This window comes from Linepithema humile, chromosome 5 (assembly GCF_040581485.1).
Source record: "Linepithema humile isolate Giens D197 chromosome 5, Lhum_UNIL_v1.0, whole genome shotgun sequence".
Lineage (NCBI taxonomy): Eukaryota > Metazoa > Arthropoda > Insecta > Hymenoptera > Formicidae > Linepithema > Linepithema humile.
The window spans coordinates 17,617,660-17,640,341 of NC_090132.1; the positions used below are offsets into that span (position 1 = coordinate 17,617,660).

General features: G+C 39.0%; 1 protein-coding gene and 1 long non-coding RNA gene across 5 annotated transcripts in view; one reads left to right on the forward strand and one right to left on the reverse strand.

Annotated features, from left to right (window-relative positions):
• The first annotated feature begins 14 nt into the window (after positions 1 to 14).
• Positions 15 to 22,623, forward strand: LOC137000143 (uncharacterized). Its single transcript, XR_010890446.1, has 3 exons — positions 15 to 1,028; positions 1,587 to 1,622; positions 20,923 to 22,623. It is a non-coding gene; the product is annotated as an uncharacterized lncRNA (long non-coding RNA).
• kon (chondroitin sulfate proteoglycan 4-like protein) overlaps positions 4,234 to 22,682 on the reverse strand; it is a 37,744-nt gene continuing 19,295 nt past the window's right edge. For all 4 annotated transcript variants that reach the window (XM_067355984.1, XM_012362195.2, XM_067355983.1 and 1 more), the window contains 8 exons: positions 18,119 to 18,335; positions 13,391 to 13,985; positions 12,773 to 13,027; positions 11,400 to 11,597; positions 10,361 to 10,562; positions 7,444 to 10,161; positions 6,773 to 7,179; positions 4,234 to 6,551 (listed from right to left, as the gene is read on the reverse strand). In XM_067355984.1, coding sequence (XP_067212085.1) covers positions 4,596 to 6,551; positions 6,773 to 7,179; positions 7,444 to 10,161; positions 10,361 to 10,562; positions 11,400 to 11,597; positions 12,773 to 13,027; positions 13,391 to 13,985; positions 18,119 to 18,335 — 6,548 coding nt within the window. In that variant the 3' untranslated portion in view covers positions 4,234 to 4,595. The remainder of the gene's footprint in view (positions 6,552 to 6,772; positions 7,180 to 7,443; positions 10,162 to 10,360; positions 10,563 to 11,399; positions 11,598 to 12,772; positions 13,028 to 13,390; positions 13,986 to 18,118; positions 18,336 to 22,682) is intronic.

Here is a 22,682-nt window from a genome sequence, read left to right on the forward strand (position 1 = left end):
ATCCCATTTGGTTATTGGAAATGCGCACTAATAATACGTGAATCACAATCATTCAAGTAGCGCAAAGCAAAGAAATATATTATTATATATTAAAATAATACATGTTTTTTAAAGTTTATACCTAATGGAAGTTTATATCTTGCAAAATGTCAAGTGTATGTTGATTTTTAAAGAGTAACTTATTTATTAGTTATTGTAATATGTGATTTGACTTTAGTAGTTAAGGCAACACGTAGCTGATTGAAGTTGTCACCGCCGTTTACGAATTTGTTGGCCATTACACTAAGGTGGCGGGTGTAAGACAGACTCTCTCCTAATCGAATAGCTTTGCGATGCGTTTAATTAGTAAGTATAATCGTAATTAATTTCGTATCTCGATGCTTATCAAACATATAATGACACGAATCTGATATAACTGTGTACGCAGTCGCAGTCGGTAGCGGTAGCTAGCAAACCGACGCGTGAAAAAAATGATATTTCCAAATGTTACATTCCGCGGATGTTTTTCCTAATTTTGATCCGTATATTTATGTATCTATTTCATAATACGAAATAATAAAACGGTCTAAAATGTAAATATCATATTTCTTATGTAAATTTTCGATGTAAAAGTATAGAAAAACATAGTTAAAAGCAATAATTATGTCTGAGGGGGTAACTTATCGGTGAAGTTAGCCGCGCGATTTTCAGTTCTTTCTATCATCATTAGGAGACGAGTGTCGAACACAGCTACAAGCGTCCATGTTTTTTTTTACATTGTTTGTCGTTACAGTAAAACGCGCGTCGAGAATGCGATTAATATCGGAAGTGCCGTATAAAATGTCGCGCGATTGTATAGTAGTGATAAAGTATGCGTGTCGGGAGTGTCGTGTAAAATGTCGCGCAATTATCGAGTTACGATAAAATTTGAGATATGTGTCGGGAATATGTGTAATGTTAAAAGTGCTATAAAGTTAAAAGTGTTACGAACGAGAAGAGAAGAAGGAAGAGGCCTAGGAGGCATCGGGCAACGGCAGAGGAATCGTGGAGTAAGTAACATTATATTATATACTATTACTATATATATTTAATTAATATTATATTATATATAGTAATATTATATACTTTTTATTTGTTATTTGTGACAATTATTTACCCCCGACAGTTGCATATTATTTTGTATCATGTTACGTTTACAAAAGGCAAAAATTAAATAATCAACTTTTAGAAAACAAATTTGAATAATAAATTCAGAAGTATTATGGATAATTATCACTTAATAGTTTTACAATTTTTGTAACCTAATTATTGTAATACACAATACATATGAAATACATATGAGACATTTAAAGTACTTAATAAAAAAATACAATATATAATATTCATAAAATACTAAATATTTTTAATATTTATAAATATAAATATAAATATAAATATTTATAAATAATTTTAAATATCTATTTGAGAATTAAATTGTTTTCGTAATTTTGTTATATTAAAGATTTACTTTATGGACAAATAAAAAATTTAATACGCGAAATAATTACTTTTGTAATATAAATTATTTTGGATATTACTACAATTTTTTTAATATTTGTATATTACAGATGTGTCTACAACTTTGCTGCTGCGCATCGAAATTGGTAAGTTCAATTATTTTTATTTTAATCTGCATAAAACGTTTCTTTTATAATTAATATATGTATATATAATATACATATCTTTGAACAGATTTTTGCAATATGATTATGTCAGCAAAATCAAAAATTATTTTAAAATACAAAAAATATATAAAACAAATATAAAAATATATTTATTTAGAGTGTATTAGTAATATAAATAAAAAATGATTAAGTGGTAATGCATAATAATGTAGCTAATAATATACTAATAGAAGGCAAGTCATTTTTATAACACAATAAATAGTAAATTAGACCGTGTTTACTTAACATCGCACATTCAATTTATTAGAATTAGAAGAGTAATGCATTCAGTCGGCAGGGAAAATACAGTCCTATGGTAATTACATATAATTATAGATTATAGAAGTTTGGCACTCGGATCAGTTCACTTTCAGTGAATGTAAAAAAGCCTAACGGTTCATCTATAGCATATTCATGAATCAACGAACGGGTCTCTTTCTCTCTCTCTCTCTCTCTCTTTTATAAAATGTCTTTAATTGGGATCTATTAATGCGTATGCTATAAATTCATTGAACAGTACGTTCTATGTAGAAGTACGCATTATAATATATATATATATATATATGAATGTATGTATATATATTATTATAATCACTATAATCAACATTCACATTAAACTGCTTTATTAAATACGCTTCTAAAATTTTAGAGAAATTGCCGTTTAATCCACTTTCGGCCAGACATTTATTTAAGTTTCTGCAAAAATATAAAAAATTTTATTTTTGATAAAATATCATAGTTTTATAGCCCAATATTGTAATTTAGACTATGCCAATAAAAAACCTGTCATCTCTTTTTTTTTTAAGATAGGAAGCTTCCTGAGAAATCAACAATGAGCAAAATAGGGAAGTACAATATAAGTTCGAGTATTACTTTTCGTTTGATGATAATCTAATCATTTAAAAAAAAAATATTATTGAATTCTATTAATTTATATAAAATTGAAATTTTACTATCCATTCGCGATTTGTAATTAATTTATATTGTTTGACCGACGTAAATATCATGTTTTTATTTATCAACTATATTGACGTTATTTAATCATGATTGTTAATATTTACACATTTATTATTATTATGAGTTAAATGAACATTTGATGTGAATTATCGTATCAGACTATTTAATCGATAATGGCCGAAAGTGGATTTATTAGGTTACCGTGAGTTCGCGTAAGAGTAACGTAACGTAAAATTTTTCTTTAAAATCAACGAACTCGTTAACACGCTCGTATTTAACAAATTTCTCTCAGATAATACTAAAACTGCACATACACAACCCCGTTCATCGCTTATGAATTACAAACTCGCCCTCATTAAAGATTTCTAATAGGAAAGATCTATGTATTTGCACTCGTGTAAAAAACGACTTACAGACTTCGAACGTTACTGATAATACGCATTTAAGATACATCAAATAATCGTGTTATGTGGCGTCGCTTAGTAATTATCTATCGCTCGCTATAGAAATAAAACGAATGAGTATTGTGCGTTTTGTAGACGATTCTACATAATTCTCTATTAAAGATAATCGTTGTTACAATTTGCCGCGACAAAGCGTTGGGAAAAATAATTTGCGGAAACGGCGCTGATGATGAGTACTACAGCGATTCAATTTTTTGCCTGACAAATACTAATTGTCAATTTATTCGTATTTATTTGCACAATATGAGTATGAAGTGATATCAAAATAGTTGGAATAAGATAAAATAATTGCATGAGACTTGTATTGGAGAAAACGAAAACTTAACTTAGATAATATGTATAAAAAGATATGTCCAATTTGAGTATAGCTGATAATATAAATGCATTTGTTTACAATTTGATGGAAAGTAACGAATAACAGGAACATACAGATGACAGTTTGATTATACTGTATATATTTTATCGATTTACGATACAATGTTATAAAGTTCCTGTATTATTCCGATTAATCGGTTTCGTTTCCTTTGTTCGTAGTTTAAGACAGAGCAAAAGTTTCGCATTTGTTTTAAACAGTAATGCTTCGTTTTTATTTGGAACTTACATGACAGTAGGGATCGATAAATAGATAATTTTTATAATAATCTTACTGTTCTACATTTACAAAACGTGTAAAAATGGAAGAAGGTAAAAAACGTAAGAGCAATTATATGAGTTTTTCTGAAAATCTGCACTCTAAAACGAGGCAGTAAACCGACTTTTATGTATAGAGTTAGGAATTTAATTTTCTGTAAAAATCTTGTTTTGTATAATGAATACTCGATCTGTCTTTGCGATCGATCGACTTTACTTGTTGAGCTATTGGAGAGAAGGGTTGTGGAGTGGATATACGAAAAAAATCGACATGTGATTAGTGGAAAAAATGTCAGTATAGTCAGACGACATTTTTTAGGCACATTGAGCTCGTGATAGCGGCGATAGTCGTGACATTTTAAGGAGATCTAGATTTCCTGTCTGTATCATTTTAAACTAATAGTACACGAGACACTGCGAACTATCCCGGATTGCAATTGTTATCCGTATGAATTGTTGACCATTTTTTCAATCTATATATAAATTTTCTAGTTAAGGAGTTCTTTCGTTTTTTTTTTTTTTTTTTTTTTAATTATAATCGGACGCACCGATAACGCGGATAATTACCGTCTATAAAATAATAGAAAAGCCGAGGCACGACATGATTCTTGTTTCCACGAAAAACATTCAGGTAAAGATGTTCTCGTCATAATATCGAACGTCATTTCACTATTCATTGCATATCCATCCGGTACGATAACCGTCGGGCTTGAACGAACGATTTTTATAAATTCCGTCGCAGATTTCACTTTTCTCAGGCACATTAAGTCCGTGATATCCACGATAGTTTCAATTCTCGTATGAAAGATGTCGAGAGACGCTACGGCTTTCTTCGCGTAAGCCGCAACGTGTTTCTCTCCTGCTAGACCCAGTATTGATCCCTCCTCAGCAACGGATTCTTCTTCGTCCGTTGAGTTGTAGCTGACTGGCAAGGTAGATCGGAAGTGTCGAAGCTACTCCACTCGTCGCCGTCCGCCACGCCGTAGGGATATCTCGCGGATACGTCGACCTCCGAACCGCTTTCCAGAGGACTCAAGGGTATCACCTTGCACTGAGGCAACGTTGAGGGCAACACCGGCAAAGGCGTGCTGGCTGTCACGCTGTTGTGATCGTTACCGAAAGGTTTTAAATGCGGGGTGGCGGGCATCAAATGATCCGGAGGTCTGGGAAGTGGCATCACGCCGACAGCGGGAGTTTCGGGTTTTTCCTCTTCAGCGTGTTTATACCTATTATGCCGGCATCTGATCGTGATAATGACGACTACACCGAGGAGGAATACACCTAGCAGCATGCCGAGGATTAGCAGATAATCGTTGCTCATGTTCGGTGCAATCGCCATCTCGCCCTCGTGACCGACCGGATCCATCGGACCGCCCAGGGTGATGTTATCGTCGTCTATGTCGAGCTTGACGCGAAATTCGAAATCACTCACAGCCGGTTGGAAAATCGAAGCTGCGAGTCTAAAGGTGAAGCTATCGGTGACGCCGTCGATCGACGGTATCTTTCTGCACACTAAATATATCACCCCGGAGATAACTTCCTGGTGCGAGAAATGCCCGATATCTCGTTCGCGCGTGCCTCTCTTCTCACCGGACGACGAGGAACTTCTGATGATTCTCTTGATTTTTGCGTACTTTGGTTTCCTCAGGATAGTGTAAAGAGGATTGCTGGTCGTTAACTGCGCGAGGGGAGTCGCGTCTAAATATTGCAGGGTTATCCGAGTCTTCTCGTTCGCTAATGCTGTCATCGAATGCATAATCATGAGAGGAATTACTTTGATATCGACGCGTATATGTCTCTGCTCGAAGCCACTCAATCGCGCCAACAGTTCTAGGCTATCGTTCGACACCGTCATATCCGTCTGCATGAACATCACGCTCTTTGACAGTAGATCGGTTTGTTTGAAGGTCGCCGCGGCGGCATCTCGCACGTATAATACTCCATGCTTCGGATGCGTCGTAATTTCGTAGATCACTAAATCCTGACGCGCGTTCGTGTCCAGCTTAACGTCGTTCTCGGAGATGAGCGCTACGTTCGAGCCTTGCTGTAAATTCACCGGGCCGGATACAGTCACGTTAAGTCGTATAGGTAAAACGTGGACATTAAAGACGGTGTAGGCTGGATTAAATTGACCGTCCCAGACTCTGAAGTAAAACGAAGCCGCTTGCAGCGGTCCGTTATGCTCGTACACTACTCGATTGGAGTCCACATCGTCCTGAGTAAATTTATTTACTTGACGCACTTCCGACGTATTTTGGTTGAAAGGCAAGAGCAGTAATCTGCCGTACGTCGGTCCCGAAATTACGTCGTACGTGATCTCTTCTGGTGGAGTGTCGGGATCGGTGGTCAGAAGGTTTTCGCGAGTGATGGTTTGATTTTGGTTCTGAACGACCGTGATGTACGGAGCGTTGGTGATGAGCTTGAAAGGCTCGTCGTTGACTTGTTCGACGACGACGGGGATACTGGTGTTGCAAAGTAACACGTGGCCGGGTGTCAAGTATAGCGAGAACTCAATGTTATCTTCCAGGGTATCCGAATGGTCGTGATAGTAAGCGATTTTTCCGCCCTCGATTTGCGGTTGTGTAAAGGTAGTCACGTTTAAATCCGGCAGAAGCATCACGTGTCCATGACTAGGCTGATGAACTAATCTCGATAATACGGCTGGGTTCCCGATTCCAGCGTTGGTTTGTAGAAACGATACGATGCCGCTGATATTCATGACAACCTGAGCGGAGCCACCCTCCACGACTCTCACTTTTCTCGGAGAAATATACCCGTGCAGACCGCCGCTCGAAACTGATATATCTATTTGGAAAATCTGCGACACGTAAAGTATTTATTAATAAATAATATTACAGCGCAATACACAGTTAAGATAAAGAAATTCGAAATATTTATTTTAAAAATTTATTCCAAAAATGTTTAATTTCTTTATTCACTAAGAAACATAAACGCTACCTTTTGGAAGTTATAAGTTAAACGTTAGTAGAAGATAATATGTTTAAGGATAAATATTAAATGCTCAGTTATATTCTATACCTGATTCATTAAAGTTCCACCAAAGTGTGTTTCAACGTCGAATGTGAAAGAGTCATTGGCCGTCAGGTCCATAAACTGCTTGGTGTGCTCGTAAATCACTTTACTATTGTTTATATCTCTCTGAGTAAATCGCTCGACCTCGAGCCATACTCCTTCACTTGTCTCCATTATAACTTTGCCTAAATGCGGCCCGTTTCGTACAGTATATCTAATCTCCCTCGCTTCATCCGAACACGTCGTTAATAAGAGCTTGTCTGATATAAATTTCTTAGTAAGAGGGAAGACATTAAGGGGCATATTGTGCTCGATGTTTAAATGAACTGGTTTTGTAGTGACCAAGATCGTGTAAGATTCCGTCGTGTGTACACCGTCGCTTAATACAAAGTTAAATTCGCCATCAGATCCGTCTAAAAGAACATTAAATGTCTTTTAATATCAAGTTTTGTGTGTTAAGAGCTTACAATTTTATTAATTAAAAAATATCAATATGCTTTAATTTTTTAAAATAATTCTATAGAAAAAATATAGTTAGAATCATTATGTATTATTTATATATTTCACAATGTGAAATTAATGAAGCAAATTTATTATTCAAAATTTGTTTAATAATTTAAAAAAAAAATATAATAGTTTGTTCGAAAATGAATTCTTGAATATTGTAATATACTCACTCGTATGTGTAAATATCACTTGTGAATCATTGATTTGACTCTGCGTAAAATTATATACGTCCGCTTCAGGCGAAGTAATTAATGAAATGTATCCGTTTCTCACTCCAGTAACATTGAATATTATATCGTGCGGGGCAGTGTCATTGTCCACTGCCGCCAAATTCGTCGGCGTCAAAATCACGGATCCACCTTGCCAAACGTTTAATTTAGTCCTATTCGTCAGCACAGGAATCTCGTCATTAACGGGTTGAACGGTGATCGATACGTCGAAAGGCTCGCTGGTCTTATCGCCAGCGATGACAACCATTCTGAAGGAATCCCTCGGAAATTCATCTCCGTTGTGCTTGTATAGTATGACTTCGGCGTTCAGGTGCTTCTGCGAGAATTTCTTCACCTGCGTGTTTTTCGTGGAATCAAGAATCATGCCGTGCCTCGGCTTTTCCATTATCCTGTAATCTGTCACTTTGCCGGCGTAGTACGGCGTCACGATTGAGAAGTTCGATTCATCCAGTATCGCACTCTTTCCCTCCACCACGACAAAGTTTTTCGCCTCAATATAGAGCTTCTCCGGCACTATCACGAAATTGACACTGAGACCGCGCAACCACGTGATGCCATTGGTAACGTCTACGACGAAACGATCGTTCGTCTGATTCATTACTGATTGAACGTAGAAGACGCGACCGTCGTTTATTAAACTCTGCTCGAAATGTTTCACCGCATTTCCGCTGTATTCCTCCTTGGCTTCCTCATTGTGCTCGTCATGAATCTGCAAATCTAGGTAGCCGTTCTGCGGCCAATCTCGCACAAAGTAGACGATTTCGGTCGGCGATATTTTAGGATGCATTATCTCGAGGCTCTTTCGATTCAGCAGAACGCTCGTAGCTTCCTCGACAAATATTGTCTTGTTGTTTTGGACAATCAACGACTCCCAGTAGCTCTCCGGGTAGATTGTGATAGGGAACATACCTTCGGCCTCCGCGCCTTTAACGTACACTTTGTATTTAAAGACGTCTTTTGTCAAGGATCCGCCCAGATGTTTATACGACACACTACCGTGTTTTAGATCGTCCTCCGTAAAGCTGCTTGATTCTCTATCGTGCTTTAACAGTCTGCCATGCTTCGGTTTTTCCCACACCATGTACTTGACATCTTTCTCCGTAGTATACACGTTTGTTTCTATCTCTAGTTCTTTCGATAGAAGCACTGCGGACTTGTTAAATTGAACGACCGAGCCGTTGCTCTCGCGCAACTTGATGTAAGGTGGACTGGCTTGAATTTCAAGTGCGCCGGTTCTGTAAAAGTGACCGTCAGTGATGCCGAATTCGATTTTTTCGCGTTCGTCCCCTTGATGTCGGAAAAGTATTACGCCGTCGTTGATCTCTTGCTGCGAGAATTCGCGTATCTGTACCGACGGATTAGTCACCTTGAATATTCCGCTTTTTCGAGTATCCCTCGTATTATACATAAGCTCGCTCGCTCTAGTATCAATATCCTTGTCTGTATAAAGAAGGTCTTTGTTTGTTATAAGTTTCTCACCTTTCAACACGACGTGAAAGATTTTGTTGATCGTTCGTTCCGGCGGATTATCGTTTTTCATAATGATTTCGATTCGAAATTTTCCGACGTACATAAAATCTACGGAATCCAGGGAGACCGCTACAAATTCGAACGAGTCTTCCTTCGTCTCGGAATCATCGTGCACGTAATATACCGCTTGCGTCAACACGTCCTCGAACATAAAAGACGAAACGTTTTTTTGCTCTTGTAATTTTGAACTATTCGCGATGGAGAGCCATCCGTGACTCGGTTTTATTGTAAGATTGTATATCAGAGACGAGATACCGTATTCTTTTAAATTTATATGCGTGATTCTTAGAGGCACTTTCGAGCCCTCGTCAACTTTTAAGTTTTCCACACTTTCCAGCAATTTGCTATTCTTACCGAAGTAATATCGGAGCTTCAAGCTGGCGTGTATATCGATACATTGAGGTGCATTGACTTTGAACGTTATTTCATCAAGGATATTGGAATAGGCTCGCCTGAACAAACGGTAGCTCAGTCTGCCGATCTCGATGTCTTCCTGTGTGAAAATATCGGCCGTCACAAGTTTACGATCAGATAGAAATAAATTGCCGTACCTTGGTCCCGTTGTAAGAGTAAAGACGATCTTACTCGGTGATGTAACTAGTGGATTTGTTTGATATTTCAAATGGTTGCTTGTGATGGTAACGTTCGACGTGTTGGTGAGATTAACAGATACTCTTCTGGTTTCCTTTAGCTCGAGATCGATGAAGGTGATGCGAAAATCGTAAATCTGCTGCGTCTTCACTTCGCGCACGCTAGCTTGGAACTTAAACTCGTCCTGATTAGGACTGCCGACATTATGAAAGTAACGAACGGTATGCAATTCTACGTCCCGGCTCGTAAAGTGGTCGACATTCGTCCAACTGCTAGAGACGTCCTTCAATTTCTGCAGAACACCGTATTGTGGTGCCGAGACGACATCGTAACGGATATCGATAGTGTTGTCGTCGGAGTTGGTGGCGAACGAGAGATTCGCGGATGTCAAGTAGGAGAACGAACGGTGCACCACAACGAGGCCGGTATTGTGCGTCAGTTTGATTTGCAACGGGTAAGCCGATACGCGCAGGTAGGCGGGTTGACTGCTTTCGATGCCATCGCTCACTTGCAAACCTAACATTGCATTTGGTTTGGCTGAAACGATAAATATATTTCATTTATAATAGCTTTCAATAAAAATACAATGCTACACGCATTCTTCTTTGCTGTTTACATTTACATAAAAATAAAAGATAATCGCGTAAAAAATGATTTAAATTTAAAAGATACATTTATAAAATGTTTAAAAATACACGGCGTGTCTTACAATTACAATAGAATAATAAGTCATTACCGTTTCCACGATGCACGTACGCGATGAGACCTTGCATTAATTCGGCTTGCGTGAACGTATCGATAGGTCGAAACGGATAAGTAACTCTCTCGATGTGCCCAGCATCGGTATCGGCTCGCAAAACTGTGTAGATCAACATTTCTGACGGAGTATCGGCGTCTATAGCCCATATTAATTCTTTGGTCAGTATTTTTCTCGTACCCTGCAAATATGAGCGATTTTTCACATATTGTATATTTGCTTGAAATCATCCGGCGGATGCTGCATGTTTGGCGGAAAGAATGCAACAAATCGGCGAGAAATTGCGCCGTTATTTTTGCGCTGACGTGTATCAAGCAAGATATCAAATCAATGTATTATACGTTTCAATTAATATTTTGTATTGAAAGATGATTTGAAAATACCAATCAATATTAAAAATCTTATTTTTATTTTAACGTTATTAGCTTAAAATGACGATTTTTGTTATCATTAGGTTTTTATAAAGATTTAAACAGTGGTATAATTACAGTCAATCAATTATTACAACTATCTACTATTTTTAACATTTATTAAAATAATTGTAGCACTTTTAACGTGTTGGAATCACTTGAATATAAGCGTGCATGGAATTAATCACAATTGCAAATATTACATTTACTTTATATCGCGATTACTGTTCCGAGAATATGCATCCGGATCGAAAGAAACATGCGTTATGCACGCGTATGATATACACGCATACTCTCGAGCTTACACGCGCGGTTAATTAAGAGCGATGACCGGCGCGCGAGCGAGTTAAATCGATTTCGCTGCGGCTAAATTGCCACGTTCCCCGAAGATGCACGAGCCACAAATAAGCTACTATTTCATTTGGCCTCCATTAATTGATTTAGCCGGATGACGTGAACCGGCCGTTGTTTCGGCCAAGCCACATGCAACGTATTTAGAATTTTCGCACTAATCCGAATTATCGGCGATTCGAGGGAAAATGCATCACAATAAACGCACCGACGAAAGACTGTAGCGGAAAAAAACTAGTTTTATTTTTGTATCTTACTTGGGCCAGACGCAGTACTTTCGCGGTCGGTATCTCGAGTAACGGCGGGTCATTGACAGGAGTAACATTAACGTGAAGAGGAAATCTGAGGCGTCCTTGGAGATATCCTGGGAGTGTATAGCCCGTCCCAGCCACCAATGTCAATTCCAGAATCATGCTGTCCTCTGTGGTTTCGCTACCATCATGCATATACTGTATCTGTCGGAGAAGTCAATTATAATAAGGATAGTAGGATAGTAATGGGATATCGTATTTACATATGTACGTGGAAAAATCGTTGTAATTCTGAGAAAGTTTGTACCGTTAAGCTTATTAATCGATATTTTTACATCATAAATTTGAGAATAATTGACACGACGGTTTGCGTTTTCTACATTCGCGATGTCTTACAAAGGAAATTTGCATACGGAAGAAATCGCGCGAGTACCCTTAATTTATCGTGTATTACTGGTTAGATAGAAGTAACCTTACAACGAGGAGAGTGTGGACTTTAACTTGCCGCAGTTTGCCGTACCACGAGATTCTCGAGCGGCAAACACACACTACATCGTGCTACAGAATCAGAATTAATCATGGGCGAGTACATGAGAGCACCCGACTCATGTTATCCTTTCTGGCGTTCGATCCAACACTCGAGATCGACCGCGATTGAAATTAATTACAGCGACGGGGGTTAAGTCGGCAGTTGTCGATTAGCATATCGAGTGGGCGTCGTCCTCGGCTGATCCGAGTCGAGACCGGGGAAAGACGTGAGTTTTTTTCCTCCCCCTTCTTCTTTTTTAACGATTAGAAAGTAATTGACAGTAATGAGCGGTGAGGGCCGTGGCGAATAAAAAGCGCCCGATACGCGATTCTCTAACGAAAAACCATTAATGAGCGGTGGCGCGGCAGTTTATAAATAGAGCACTGTCGCTAGATAAATTGAGTGTGGGTAGCGGAGGAGCAGGCGTGGTGCCTGCGTATGCGAGAGAGCGAGAGCATGACAAGTCGGCCGACCCTTCATGTTCCCGCAACCAACGGTTCTAAAGTTAGTCCTTACGGCGTGTACTATGTATAGCAGCGCGTGGTCCTATGACGAACTGGAAGAACACATGACTTTCCACGTTTCTCGGCGCCTTCTACGGCCTTAAAGGAGGCCAGCCGCACCCGGGCCGCATTTAGTCACCTGATATTAATTAACGTCAGGTGCACGCCGACCGAGTTTCGCTTCTTACACGTGTTCCCGGAAATTACTCGCTGATTTCGATCATTATCGTCATACGTGTAACAGACGCTAATATCGCGGTAATCATTGCAACCGCGAGCCTTACGATCGAGCAGCGAGTTCGAAACTAACGTTAATATATTCAAGAAATTAATTATTGGTTGGTTACCTTATCTTGATTGATGTCCTGCAATGTGAAAGAGTGATCGCTTCGAGTTGTTAGGAGATCTAGCGCCAGTGTTCCGTAAGTAGGCGGTGTCATCAGAGTGAATGCGACACCGATCTCCTCCACACCGTATTTGGCGATGTCCAGCACCATTGCGATATTTTCACTCGTTATCAGCACGTGTTCCCCCTCGGAAACTAGTAGAGGACTCAGCGAGAGAATTTCCAAGTTGACGGGCAGACTAGCATTTGAGTAGATCTGTAAAAACGTCATATCGATTTTTTATTTCATAGATACAAATATTAATTTGATCCAAATGTTATCATAACAAAATATCTATTTAAATTTAAATCTTTAATGTCGAATATTAACAGTTAATGCGGACCAAGTTCAATATTTTTACGCGTTTCGCGTCGTGTTCGCTGAGTGCGAAAATATAAATGAAGATTGTTAAAGAGTTATTATAGGCAGTCGGTTATCTTGGCTCGGTTGGTTGGTCATGCATTTTGAATCTCTCTAAATCCGTACACCATTGCCGGTGACATAATTAGCTCGCAACCGCAACGTAACCCTCGGCAAATGGGATGGAGCGTCATCGAAACTCAATTAAAATTGATCTACCTTGTAGTCCTCGGCGTAATTCGGTTTGATGCACAGTGACTGGTCGCAGTTGCACCTAAATGAGTTGACACCCAATTGCACGCACGACGCACCGGGTACGCAGGGATCAGCCTCCACGCACGGATATCCCCAGACGCAACCCGCGACGATACCTTGACTGACCTTGACGTCTGGCAAACCGAGTTCCTTGTTGTCAAGGACCATGTTTCGTATGCAGCCCTTGTAACTCACGTCGCCGGATCTAAGACCCTTGCCCAGAGCACGAGCGCGCTTGTTCAACTCCGTGCCACCGATGTAGAGCGTGTCAGCTAAGTCGAGGAAGCGATTTCCGCCGGACGGCAGTGCCATTGTCTTCTCGTGACGATCGACCGCGATACCGAGACCGCTCGGATTGAAGTCCACGATTACGTTGTGCCATTTGCCGTCCGTCACCACAGTGTCGTGTATCAGCTCTGTCGGACCGTTTCCCTTGTTCATTAACAATCGTATCTTGCCCTCGAACAACTCGATGCCGAGGTAATCAGCGTAGGACGATTGTCCGGTGTTGTAGAGCAACAGGCCGCCGTCAGCGCCGGTCTTCAGTTCGAACTCCCATCTGCAAAGTCGTAAAATGAAATTGGCTAGAAACTTCGTTACTATCTCTTAAGAAAGGACCGTGCGACCCAAGTTCTCCCAGAGTCATCTGATATTACGCTCGTATACAACTACACAGTCAATACAGTCACGATGCCCGGGAGAATGTCTGTCTTGATAACACTGTCGATATCGTAGAGTTGATAGCCGAGTAAAATTTCCGATACTATCGCGTATCCTAGCGATCAGATCAAATATTTCGCGGTTGATTTCTTTGATTCGTTAACGCGTAACCGATGCAGCAAAGTGATATAGATACTGAACGCGAAAAAAAACTTTTACGAAAGCTGAATTGATTAATCGAACGTGGCACTATCTTTACTGTTCCGTTTTAAAATTGGATTCTCTTCTGGAAAAGCGATTTGTAACCAAGCTGAGTAATGGGATTTCGACAAGAAGACAAAATTCTATGAATATAAGAATCGTTTGGCTACATACACTGTAAACAAAATCGGTAAATTTACACAACTAAGATGTAAAAATTACACGATAAATAACAGAAATTCACTAAATATATAATATAAATTTACATAATTTTATAAATTTTATACTATTTATATTTAGTACATTTTTGTTATTTATCGTGTAATTTTTGTTGTGTAAATTTACTAAATTTTTTTACAGTGTAATCAAATGATCTCTCAAAGAAAGATTCGGCACTTTGACAATTAAAGTTTGATAATTTTAATTTTCACAAATATTATTTTTATAAAATAATTGCATGTTCCTCAATCTGGCTTAATCATCGCCTTTCAAATGGTTTAATGTTGAAACCTGCAGAACGTGATTAAGTAGGCAAAATGTTATCCGTGCAACACGAGTTAAACAAGCGAGGCAATGCAAACGATGGTAAACGGAGGTGGAGGTGAGGGAACGGGAGAAGAAAGAAGATTGTTTGCTGTGAATTTATAATTGTAATCAAATCAAATTTCGCTCGGTCGACTTCTACTCAAGAAACTTTGGGATGAGCGATTTTCGCGACTTGTGCACGAAGACGCCACGGCTGCTGCGAAGACGAAAGCCGATTATTTACTTCAGCGGTCGGATTCATTACTTTGCTTTTGAAGTAGCAACAACGAAATACTACAATGGCGATTACAAGACTACGGAGTAGACTTTTATCATAATAACAGGCACCAATGCAATAATAATATTCAATAGCGATATCGACAATGTATATCGAGGCATTCAAATTATCATTGCGTATGTTATGACGCAAATATTAATATTATACAGCAACGTTTCTCCACCGCGACATTTTTAATACAGCTTTTTCTTTCTGTTTTTAATAACGATTTAATAACACTTTTTTGCTTTCTGCATTTTTATGATTCTTCGCTAATAGCATAATGAAAAGTTTGATGTGCGTTAGAATACAAACATATCACAATTAAACTTGGAGTTACGTTTAATTGCGTGAATCAAAATTATCTCATTGTAAATCACCTCATCGTGCAACTCTGTTAAACGAATTAACGAAAATGCCCGATATGTTAGTTTGTATCTTACTGTACAATTCAACTTGCAACGGGGTAGGCAAATGTGTACCTGCGCGAATTGTAAACGCAATTAGTTGTTTACCATGCTGTACAGGTGCACTAAGGATGTTCTAATACGGTCCATTTGTGCTTCTCATCAGTCGATGTTTTGCTTTCGAAAACGTAATGTAACTCTTTTGCATTTTTTACGCTTTAGCAACCATTTTTCACAAGAATTCTCTTTTGAAAAACTTCAGTGATTAAAACTTAAAGAATCTACCTTTTATCTAATTTTTTAAATCTTTATTGATTTAAACTGAATGAGAACACGAGAAGATTATAAACTTGACTTACGTTAAGAGTATTATAATTTCATGTTTTCTACGTGATGAATTAAGTACTTAGCAACTAAATGGTGAGCCCATATTCCGTTTATATAGCGGAGATAGCACGAATGTTTATGTGAGCCGTGCATACATTTGAATCTTCCAGATCAATTGAACTCAGAGAGCGTACGTCGAAATCTTTACGGTTCATCGATTTCATGTAGCCGCGGAAGGAAGACAGTTACGACTGTCCAGTCATCCACTCGATTCCGCATGACTATCAATTTATCAGCTTATCGACTAGATATAGCGTGCATACAGACCTGTTTGATATGAAAACAGAAGTCGATTCCCCTAAAATATTTATACGAAAAAACGAACCAGTGTGTGCGTATTGTGTTTCTTTTAGTCGCATTAATGCAACAGGTTCCACCATTTATTTCTTCACGTAAGTGTTAAATTAAGGTACTACTCGGGACTAGTGTGCTTTTAATTCGAGACAACAAAAGAATCGGGGTATCTACGGTTGGAGCTTCCGCGATCCTACAAGACGCGGAAAACCGTGCGCGCAAGCAGGACTTAACTATCTGTATGTGAAAGCCAGTATTACCCGCGCTTAACCGCATGTACATCGCATTCGTGTGAAAATGAAGCGTTTTTCCGCCTCTTAGCGCAGTCCCGAATAATCTTCGCGGAAGCAGCACAGCCAGGACGCATCTGGCTCGCCCAAGTTTTTTAGTCTTCTCGACCGTGCTTAGCATTTTCATAACCACAGCACAAATGGAGAATCTACATTCTTTGCGAAAGCTTAATAGCCGAAAACATAAGATGGAAATGGAGATCGTAGGCGGAAATGCTTGTTCCGCTCTGTAGCCATTATTGGAAAATATACATCTTACTGTGAGCGTACGTTTTTCCACGTAAACATTGTTGGTTTCCCCGCCGTGCTTTTAATTTATAGAAACAAAGGCTCTAACGGGCTTTCGTGGTTTCATTCTGAGATATTTCCGAGATATACAAGGGACCCACGAAACCGCAATGTACACAATTTGTTCGTAGAAAACTTGCAAAATGCATGTTTGTCTGTGTGCACTCCACGCAGGTAAAAACAACGAATTTGTTTCTCAAAAATCCTTTAATTCATTTAAACACATGTTAGGTGTGTGTATTTTCAGTTGTACTCTGCGAGTCGGTTTTCCATTTCAGCAAAAATAATATTTTCCATTGTTTAATGCTGAAATTAAAACTTGCATGCCCCAGATTATGTTCTGTACTTATTTATTGATATTATTATACTCTGCGCTAAAAGGGCTTATATTGAAGTTATCGTACCGCACGGAGATCGCATGAATTTATCATTTAACAAAATTGCGCTCCGTCTGCCCGTATATACCGTAATATTTATTCATTAGCGTAAATGATGGTCCGTGGAGTTCTGTGTCGCGAATAGTATTAATTCCACAAACAACTGCTGACGCACTAAGTAGCATTATCGTTATGAATTTTCGAGTCGATCGACCGTTCCGTCTCGTCCTTGTGCCGCATTGAAAAGAGAGATCAAAGTGTCTCCATTGACAAGACATCGCCGTCTACCTTATTTCAAGAGTTAACGGCGACGCATAACGCGATTGAAACAGTTGTTTCCGAGTTTTTCGAGACGATTTAACAACATTTCCACGGGTTTAGTCGTTAAAAGCTGCGTGAGAGATGAAAGTGGTAGGAGTCGCGTAACATGAAAGGCCTTTCCTGACCGATGGCTTGAATGCGGCCTGGATGTAGATACACAGCTACGTGCAAGGGTATGCGAGTTATGCGACCACGCCGCCGACCTCGGTGAAACGGATTTCCCGCGGCATTACCATAAGATATTGGATTCGTGAACCAACATATTTATTTTACGTTTTCGGCGGCAGTGCGCGATAGAATCGCCGTTCAAACTGAAAACGTTATCTCATAAGACCCGGAAAAAAAATAGATTCGATTTTGCGCGAGAATGTTGATTTTTACGACGTTTGTAAAATCTCTCTCAAAGTCATATTTCAAGCCAATTAGATATATGATGATGACGAGACTAATTAAATAATAGGTAAATAATAGGTACGTTCGATAGTTTAACGACATTAAATATTCCTGCATCGATATAAATGCTATTGGCGATGCAGTCGACGCGGCTGCCTCACGACAGTTTAATTACATTTTCTATCGTTCTAAGCTTTCGAGTCTCGTAGGTGCGACGACGGTAAATGGAAGTGCATACATTACAAACGGAAGGCGGTACTTTTGGTATATACCTCGAACCAGAGCGCGGGATGGGACGCGGAATGGCAGCAAAGGCGCCGTCCTCGACGAAGCTGACTTCCGTGCGCCTCGTGGCGTCGAATTCCGGCGAGCAGCCCCACGTTACGGCTGTTGCCTCCGACTGGCCCTTCCTCGACCTGGCGTACTCTATAACTTTGGCGCCGTTGTAGATTATGTCGGCCATGCATCCTCTCAGATAATCCGTGTGCCCTGCGAATCAGACAGGCGAAGGATTAGCCTCGCAAGTTGGTCTCGATTGTAACGTAATGAAAGTTTTGGGAAAGGGTCGTTACGTAATAACGATACAAACTTTGCATACGTTTGCAATCGAATAAATCTGCAAAATACGCTTCCGTTTCATAGATGAACTTCGCAGGTGGGGAGGGGTTAAACATTCCGTTAATGAGGCCGTTATTGATTCGTGCCGTTTGAAACGCTGCGTAGAAATAATTGGGAACGATTGCGATTTTAGACGAATGCGGGTTTTGCTAACGGCGGGTGTTGTTATTTTTTTTATCTCTTTGATTGGTGGATCGTTCATCATTAGCGAATATTAGAGAAATTAATTATAAGTAATTAATTGCTATGCACTAAATATTAATTGCATTATCGAAAAACAGAATTAATAGATAAAAAAAAAACTAAACATTTTTTAACATTTTTTTATTTTTACTAATTGTTTATATCTTAAACGTGTAACGGTAATTTAAACAATGCAAAACGGATCTACTCGAGTTCCTTGCTTGATTTTCAGTAATTCTAACAGTCGAAGCGTTGCTTGCAATTCAATTTCGCCACGAGTTCGAAATTTCCTACGGCGTAACGTTGTCACGCGGAGAAGCGAATAATATATATTATAATGTGTGCGTGATATACTTGATATTTGCGACAGACAACGGATTTAGCGAAACCGGGGAGGTTTCGCGCCGCGGGCGGGCTTGCTGCAACGTGAAGTTAATTGTCTTCGCGTGTGACAAGCGCATCTCTCGTGGTGGATTGGCAGATTACCCTCGAGCAGCCTCGTGTCGATAGATGCTAAGATGGGGTTGCCACCCCAAGCGCGGCAGAAACCGACACAGGATATTGCGTATATAGGGCGGTCCGAGATGGGCGTTTATTGGCACGCCGCGGAATCGCGGGGACAATTTGCAACGGAATACCGGCGGCTGAACTAAATCAGTCTGCCAGTCTGTTTACAATGCCTGTGGCTTCTCAACATCGCTATGAGCTTTTAGCTTTTTATATAATGCAAACTTTTATCGATTGTAAGGTGCTTTGGCGCACAGCCAGTCGCGCCACAAAACAGTGGCTACAACAGTTTATGCGTCTCTAAACATTGGCGGATTCACGCAGCCACATGTCGAGATGAAATAACGATTTTCGGAAAATACATTTGCGTGGATAACGGCAATTGCATTGATATCACAGTGGTCTTGTAAATTGACTATGTAGCTGTCAGTAAGCATTGTTATCGTGAAATAAAAGTAACTTTCTTTCGAGCTTCTCTTTTCTCAATTTTCTTCGGTGTTTTTGTCCCTATTTATTAATCACGTCAGTTAAGAAACGTTTGAAATCTACGTAAATAAAAACAGGAACTACTACAGTGAGTTGAGAGATAATATAAATTTTATATTATAAGAAACGGCAAATAAAGAAATTTTAATTGAGAAAGTGCGAGTTTTGAAATAAACTGAGATATCTCACGGCCCTCTTGAAAAACATTATAATGTGGCGGTGATAAAATAAATAATTGTCGCGATGTCACAGCATTATGAATTTTGATTTATATTTAGTGCTCTTAAAATTATAATGTTGAAAAGGACTTTCCAAATAGATATTAAGATCTGGATATATTGGTATATCGGAATGTATTTTTATTGATTTTTTGCGGCTATCTTTCAAATATACGTTTCGTGCGGACAGAATATTCTCTATATTTCTACAGATCCGAGGAAATGGCGGCCGATAAGCGGAATCCATGCCGAGAATCTTGCAATCGACTATAGGTGTACTATACCCTGCATTGTGCGATCTTGTATGTGTATGTACGCGAGTGTACACAAATACAACTAACACGATACACGTATATATGCGCTGCACATAGTACCCTAAGTGTTTATTTTAAAAGCAGCGCATTTTGCATTTATTATTTACATATTAAAAGTTAAAAATATAAATTCCACTTTAAAATTATAGTTGAGCAATACTAGAAATGCTATCTCTCCATTAATATGAAATGGGTTTCACTTTAACGGTAACTCATCTCGATGTTTAATCGCTGGCATATCAAAAGCTAAAATTGGAAGTTGAAAAGTTAAATCTTATATAAAGGAATCAATTGCAAACTCTGTCAAGAATTTTACAATTCTATAACTTGTAGACTACTTTCGAAGCACTCTGTATAATCCTATACGATTCGGTAGCGAAAATGAGTTTCGCACCCTCCCTCGAATACTAGGGATTGGTTCTTTATTCCTCGACTCGAGAATTTCGCAAGGCCCATGCCGGAGAATTAATAAGACCTACTCCGAGGTGGGTGTACACACCGTGGGGTACAAATGAATTGTCATGAATATGTAAATTGAATTTCGAGCTGGTCGCCGAGTATTATGCGTGACGGTCGGCAGGATAACGATGGGGGAGCGTTCGCACAGAGAGAAAGAGAGAAAGAGAGAGAGAGGAGAAAGGGGAGAAGGAGGAGAGAGAAAGAGAAAAAGATGATGTTTGCGCTGATCGTATTCAATTTCGCTCGCGTCAATTCAAACGGAATGACCTAGTTGAATTTTTTGTTTTGCAGCGGGGAAATGATTACCGGCCTCTGCGGCTGATGCGCCAAGCCTGCATTAAAGAGCCCGGTCGTTATCAAGCTGCTTGTGGCACGTATGGAGCGCGAAGAGTACGGCCGCATTCGAGCGTAAGAGCCAAGTTACTCTAACCAGGTCATAGGACATGAAATCGTAAGTACAATGAAATTATGATTGTGCACGTTATAAATGCGAATTATATCTTTAAGTGCTTCAAGTCTTATTTCTCGTGAATTCTGAGATATTTTCGTCGAGATATCACGTATTTCACGTGATTACGTTTTTATATCCCTTCTGCGAAGTATTTCAGTCAAGTTACCGGCGTGCTTCAATTTATTCTAACTACTTCAACATCCTCTAATATATTCCAATCGTACAATACTATTGCTATATTTCACGTCGGTTTTCCCTTATAAGGTTTTTTTGTATATTTTGGATTGCGTTGAAAATAGAGGGATATCCCCGCCTTTTCTCAGTCGTTCAACTCGTAGTGTTCTATGACCGGTGATAGGGCGGGTGTACTGTGAAGCAAAGGAACGTATAATCCGGAGTTTCACCGCAAAGGCGTAATACACCCAAGCGTTGTAGCCGCGAGAGATGAGGAAGGAGAATTTTCCGATCGCCGTTTCTCTCATGGGAGACACACCGCGATTTCCAATTTATTCGTGATGCAAATAGAATCGCGAGCACCGTAATAAAATTAGGACCAAAAACGAAATTATGAATGTGATCGATTCGACGGTTATATTTTACGATGTTACGATTAGACCAAGTTACACTGACATTGATAAAGTGCTGATCGTGCGGTACATCGAACTGTAATTACGACCGTTACTGGTGTACGAGACGAGTCTCGTTACACGTTGCGCCCACACAACGAAAACAAAGGCAAATGTTTGAATTACAACCCCCGTTCGTGCGATTTTGTGCAACGCGTGCTCCCGGTGCTCCATTATTTAAGCCCATTGCTACCGCGGAAACACGAGACAGCGTGTATGTCACACTTTCGATATAATAATATTGGTCACTATATCGTTGTAATCACCTGTTTTCACTCGTCGTCACGACTCAGCGCGATGGCAAACAATTGATTCACTGTTATGGCGGTATTATTCGGAACAATAATCTAGGCATCGTTTTGTAATACATTTTTAACGAGCAATCTAAAAATAATGGACGTGTTTTTATACAATATAAATTTGGGAAATAATTATAATTTAAACTATTAGTTATTTCTCATAATCAAATTTATTTAATCGGTTCGCTATTTACCTGCCAATTTAAGGCAATGTGTATAATGTAATTAGTTATTTCTGTTTTTATTGATATAGTGTTCTATATACTTTGAATATATATAACATTTTCCACATTTGTTGATCTTTCATTAATATAATTGCGCTAAAAAGAAAGCATCAATAACTTTCATTCCAAAATGAAGAAAAAGTCTACAAGAAAAAGTCTTGCAACATTTCTAGAAAATATAATATATGTGAGGCATATCAAGCTTTTTCTCTTTCCTTGAAAACTGCCGTCTAAGAGATATTAAATGTTGGTTCAAAATGTTGGTTTCAAATGTAATATCGCGATATACCGCAGAATTTTGTAAAACACAAAATAAACGTTAATAAATAACATTTCTTTTCTGATACATCCGATACTGGTTATCAGATATTATTGTTCAATTATTTTATTGTAGAAATTTGCTTTGATTCATTAATATTTAATTACAATTTTTCTCTGGGAGACGTCAGAT